Genomic DNA, 6,033 nt, shown 5'->3' on the forward strand with positions numbered 1-6,033 from the left:
GTAAAAGCATGTTTATCAGTAGGTTCTTAACACAAATTCCTAAAATTAAAATAATTAAAATAATAGAAAGCTAAGAAAGAGAAAATAGGAAAATTCTCAATTAAACACTTTTAAGAAACGGTTCCAATACTGACACACATATGTGTCACTTACCTCTTTATTGGTTCTGTTTTATAAACAAAAAAAACAGTAAATACATTAGTATAATATTAATATATTTTTTTCTTTTAGAATCTCTCACATGTTTTCAGCCATGGGCATGGTATTATAATAAAAAACATAATCCCATACACAGCCACATTTCTTGTTTCTCCAACCAACCTCTCATTATAAATGAAAGCGACACTCGCACCACCCTCCTCTCTCATAAGCCTCCCCAGGCACAAAGTATCTTCCCTCCGTTCACCGTCGCTTCTCCTTCAGTCCCAACGGCGATCCTCAGCCTTAATGACGACGACGGCATCACGTGGAAGCGTGGCTGTGACGGCTGCTGCTACCTCCTCCGCTGAGGCGCTGCGAGAAGGAATAGCGGAATTCTACAACGAGACGTCGGGATTATGGGAGGAGATTTGGGGAGATCATATGCATCACGGCTTCTACGATCCCGATTCCTCTGTTCAACTTTCAGATTCCGGTCACCGGGAAGCTCAGATCCGGATGATTGAAGAGTCTCTACGTTTCGCCGGCGTTACTGGTTCGCTTCTCATGCTCTACACTTGAGTTTGATACGTTGTTTATTATAAACATTTTTTTGAACTTTTCTTATAAACAATTCTTACAAACAAATTACTCTTTGAACTCTTTAAAATCTATAACAAAGGTTTAGTTTTACTTTTTATTTGTTGTTGGTAACAGAAATGAGTAGGGATGTTTGAAGTCAGATATAGCCTTTCTGTTTATCCCTTGGGAAGAAAGGCTTACAGTAAGCCACGTCCCATCCAGAAGCAGACCCATTCCCTAACTAATCATTTTTATGAACAATTTGTAACACTATTATTCCTAGATATTTTTTTTTTACGTTTAGTTACCCTAACTCTTTGTATATAAGACAAGAGGTGATTTTTCACATTATATATCAAAACATAGACATAGTTTTTTTGAGAAAATATATCATACATAGTTGTAACTTAGAATTATATATTTTTGAGAAAAAAACTCAGTAATAATTTTCTTATAATTATTCATAGTTTTATATTTATTAATAATAAGATTTTGTAAGCTCTTTTTGAAACTATTATGGATAATGAATAAGTTCCCCATTTCAAGATTAAGAAAACAATTTAAACTGAAATAATAATGCGCATTCGGTGAAAATATCTTTCTGCTTGGGATTGTTGTTGTTAATCTATATTATTAAAACTGAAGTACATTTTGGTACTGTTTGGAAACTTAGATAGTAGATTAAATGAAAATTGTTTGGAAACAAAGATAGCAGATTAAATATTTTTTTATTTACATATTTAGTCACTGTATTTCTTTCTCATTTACAGATTCTGTCGTTTGGAAACTTGGATAGCAGATTAAATGAAAAATGTTTGGAAACACAGTTAACATATTAAATATCTATTTTTATTTCATATTTAGCCATTGCATTTCTTTCTTATTTACAAATCTGCCACTTCACTTAAAATAAAAAAATTAAATTAATTACAATGAATTGTTATTTCTTTTTGCTGAAAATAAAAACGCAAACTGCAATATATAGTATATATTAATCTGCTACAATACAATTTTCAAGAAAACCAAATATCATAAAATTAATAATAATTTATAAAAACCTACAGTAAAAAAATAAATCATTTTTAAATAAATAAACAAAAAAAATCAATAGGTTGATATATGAATATTACAATTACATCAAATTGCATCAAGTTATAAAATTATAAATATAATATTACATACAAATAAAAATTATTATCAAACATCTATTTTATAATATAATATATTCTACTCTAAATATATTTACAAAACATAAAAATATAAATGGACATTTTATAAAATCAATGGTTTATAAGTTTACATTGAACGCAAGTTAAATCCAACATCCGCGCGGGGGCGCGGATCAAGATCTAGTATTAATTTATATTATAAACACATGACTTTTTTAAAAAAGAGGAGAAAAAGATAAAGAGAGTGGTGGATGTTGGGTGTGGGATCGGAGGAAGCTCAAGGTATATTGCCTCTAAATTTGGTGCCGAATGCATTGGCATCACACTCAGTCCCGTTCAAGCCAAGAGAGCAAATGATCTCGCCACCGCTCAATCACTCTCTCATAAGGTGTCTTCTCGTACATTCGACCATTCTTTCTGCGGATAATCTGATCTAACTGAGACGCCATTGGACCAGGTTTCCTTCCAAGTTGCAGATGCATTGGACCAACCATTTGAAGATGGTATATCCGATCTTGTTTGGTCAATGGAAAGCGGTGAGCATATGCCTGACAAGGCCAAGGTATACTAGCTCAGCATAACTTTTATACTAGATTTACTAGACAATATCTATCTTTTCATGTCAATGATGTCCAATAATTTTAAAATAAACAAAAGAAGGATGTGAGGGTAAAATTTTGTCAAATTTATATAACAACACGTTTTCTATTTAGTTATGTCATGGTTTCTTTTTGTCTAAAAAATTTTAGGCAGAGTTTACAAAAAGAAAATTGTAGTATCTGTTCGAAAACAGAATCTTAGTGTGGTATTTTAGAAACTCATTCAGTCTTCCTTGTGGAAGCATATTTACTGTGTGTGCGAAATGAGTGTAGTTCGTGAAGGAATTGGTACGTGTGACGGCTCCAGGAGGAAGGATAATAATAGTGACATGGTGCCACAGAAATCTATCTCAAGGGGAAGAATCTTTGCAGCCATGGGAGCAGAACCTCTTGGACAGAATCTGCAAAACATTTTATCTCCCGGCCTGGTGCTCCACCACTGATTATGTCGAGTTGCTTCAATCCCTCTCGCTCCAGGTTATTATATTTCTCACGCTCCGATGCTAAAATCAGTAAGTATTGTCTCAAATATATGTGTGTTTGTAGGATATTAAGTATGCAGATTGGTCAGAGAACGTAGCTCCTTTCTGGCCGGCGGTTATACGAACCGCATTAACGTGGAAGGGCCTTGTGTCTCTGCTTCGTAGTGGTATGTTTCCGCAATGTTGTTTACATTCATGATTCCAAATGTTTATAAGATTAGAAACATACAGGTATGAAGAGTATAAAAGGAGCATTGACAATGCCATTGATGATTGAAGGCTACAAGAAAGGTGTCATTAAGTTTGGCATCATCACTTGCCAGAAGCCTCTCTAAGTTTAATCTAAACAATAAAATTGTCGTTTAAGTACTTTTTCAGCGAATTGATTCCTATCTATGATATAGGAGATTGAATAAGAGTCACGTGAGAAATGTGGATGCATGAAATCCCTTGACGTCATTAATGTTCGTTCATGGCTATGTTTTTTTTTTTTTTTTTTTTTTTTTAAATTCCTTTATTTATTTAATCAGAGATTACAACTCTACTACTGCAGGAAAAAAAAACCCACAACCGGGCCATCAAAAAATAAAGACTGAATCCAAACCTGTACTTTCTTCTGCAAACTTCTGTCGCCTATTTCCTAGCTATCTCCTAGCTTTCTCCAAAAAGGAAATCCATCTACTCTTCTACCCTTCCACAAACTTCAAAATCTACCAAACCAAGTCCCAAGCAAAGTTGTATCTGTTCTGCGAGAGTTATGAGCTCTTGACAAGGGGTCCAAACGCGCTAGAACTACTTGCTTGATCTCAGCAATCAAAATCCGAGCTGGTCTGAAACTTTGGTTATGCACTCTAGCATTTCTTTCTTTCCAAATACTATATATCGCTGCTTGATATACAAGCTTGATGATCAACTTCAAAAACTCATCCGAGGAAGGGTTACTCAACCATCTTAACCCATCCTCAAATATCACAAAAGGAGTAATTGAGAGCCTAGCGCAGAAGAACGACCACACCTCTGCACTGAAGCAGCAGTCAAAAAACAGGTGTTGCCTTGACTCATCCGCAGCGTTACAAAGGATGCAACCCGCAGGTACCTGAAGCCCCCACCTTCTCATTCTGTCCCGAGTGCCCAATCTGTCTCTAGCCGTCACCCAAGTAATGAAAGCATGCTTTGGAATTCTCCCTTGGAACCACACTTGTCTGTGCCAAAACACTGTCTCTCCTTGCGTTCGAAGGGCTTCCCATGTATTAGCTGTTGAAAAAGAACTCGACGCTGCATTATTTCCCGGTTTCCACAAATAAATATCGTCCACCTCTGACGATAAAATAGGAGCCACTTCCGGAAGACATTCCCTCAACAATGATATGAACCTGTTCCTGCTACGGCTTCTACTAATCCACCAGGCCCCATTACTAATTGCCCCCGCCACAACTTCATTCTCAGATAATCCCGTAACCGCTGGTCCTCTCGGTCCTGTGATATCAATCAGTGGACCTAGAGATGTCCAATTGTCGTGCCAGAAACTTGCACTTCTACCGTTACCAACCTCACACACTAGCATGGGGCGAGCAAGATGTCTCAGATTACACAAACTCTTCCAAATCCAGCTATCAGTTCTATGTGGCTGAAGCTCCCAAAAATTTATATCTCCAATCAGTTCATGGCTATGTTGTCTATTTTAGATAAATATACAAGTAGAAAGGTGTCATTAAGTTTGGCATCATCACTTGCCGTTGTCTCATATCCGTGTGGTTCGGACATGTGGTCGTGTCTGCCTTGTCTAGGGTTATTTCCGTGTACAATATAAACACATGGAGATAGTCGAAATGGGTATATCAGCTTTTACATCTATTATGCAGACACTTACAAGTAGAGTCGCAATGTTTTGCATGTCAGCTGGTGAACCAAACATATGAGTCTATAAACTTTTTTGGTGTAAAATGAGTCTATAAACTTTTGTCATCAAAAGCCCACGATTGATAGAAAGACAGAAGTATATCAGATTCGTCATCAGATTGATCTTCATCATTTACAAAGAGTGTGTGTCCATGCTAAAAATGTTGTGTTAACGAGCTATTACCACACCAGAACTATCATATATTAACAAATGTACACAAACTGTTACGTTTGAGTTCTAATTCGTACACGATTGAATCGAACTAAAGAAAGTACTCAAGACACCAGAATTTGTTTTCCCATTTCGAGAACCTCGTCTCTACATCTGGGGGGAGTCTTTTGCTCCCTAATTGCACTAAGCTCTTTATTGGAAAACTCCTCCGATAGGGATTACAATATAGTCAATCCTCTTAGTACAATACGATCGTCTAATCTCTTCTTCTATCTACGTTTCAGGTATCAGTGTAATACCAGAACGTGAAGACGATCATGCTCAGGTCAAGTAAGGTTCCTCGCGACGACGGCGACTCAGCTTGATCCTGAAGAAGAGGAAGACTTGATCGCACCTCTGTATCTCTTCGTTCTCTCTGTTGTTCAGTTTGTTACAACTGTAACAAAATCTCAACCTGGCTTGGCTGTGCCCAATAGTCAAGAAGCCCAACACGAGTCTAGCTCGTTGATAACCGCAGACAAACTTGACCGGCCCATTTAGGATATTAGGCTTAAGACACTAAAATCACACAAACTTTCATCCTGTCACAATTGCACATAATTTAAGTATCTAAAACCTATTATCCCCTAATTAGAAAGATCGAAATCCGAATCCACATAAACACAAATTTGGCTTGGTTTTAATAGTTTAAAACGTTCACCAAAAACTTAAACCAAACCAAATTAAAAAAAAAACTAAACCAAAGAAAAACAATTGAATAAAAACACAAATTAAATTGCATAATTAGATGTATATTTTTAATTTATGAACACTTTTTGATCATTTTACATCCAATAGTTGTTGTCTTTAACATAGTCCAAAATATTTGTAGATTTCATGAAACTAAAAAGCTATCACTAAAAAAAGGTACATTCAATAAAATATTTCACTAATTATCACTAAACATAGGTAGGCTAGTTCAATAAAAATATGATTGTATATTCCAGTAATAA

At 35.9% G+C, this 6,033-nt stretch overlaps 2 protein-coding genes across 3 annotated transcripts; one reads left to right on the top strand and one right to left on the bottom strand.

The window, feature by feature from the left end:
- Nucleotides 1–255: 255 nt before the first annotated feature.
- LOC103853294 (tocopherol O-methyltransferase, chloroplastic) lies at nt 256–3,460 on the top strand. 2 transcript variants are annotated; one of them, XM_009130216.3, is made up of 6 exons: nt 256–694; nt 2,114–2,277; nt 2,347–2,451; nt 2,762–2,965; nt 3,035–3,137; nt 3,202–3,449. In XM_009130216.3, the coding sequence occupies exons 1-6, from the start codon at nt 334–336 to the stop codon at nt 3,303–3,305; spliced, it is 1,041 nt and encodes a 346-aa protein (XP_009128464.2). In that variant the 5' UTR covers nt 256–333; the 3' UTR covers nt 3,306–3,449. The 2 variants fall into 2 exon arrangements, with proteins under 2 accessions (XP_009128464.2, XP_009128463.2); XM_009130215.3 differs by having other exon boundaries at nt 260–694; nt 2,111–2,277; nt 3,202–3,460.
- Nucleotides 3,461–3,673: 213 nt separating this feature from the next.
- Nucleotides 3,674–4,534, bottom strand: LOC103853466. The gene has a single exon (XM_009130369.1). The coding sequence runs from the start codon at nt 4,532–4,534 to the stop codon at nt 3,674–3,676; it is 861 nt and encodes a 286-aa protein (XP_009128617.1).
- Nucleotides 4,535–6,033: the final 1,499 nt, after the last annotated feature.

The sequence above is a fragment of the Brassica rapa genome, chromosome A02 (assembly GCF_000309985.2).
Source record: "Brassica rapa cultivar Chiifu-401-42 chromosome A02, CAAS_Brap_v3.01, whole genome shotgun sequence".
Classification (NCBI taxonomy): domain Eukaryota; kingdom Viridiplantae; phylum Streptophyta; class Magnoliopsida; order Brassicales; family Brassicaceae; genus Brassica; species Brassica rapa.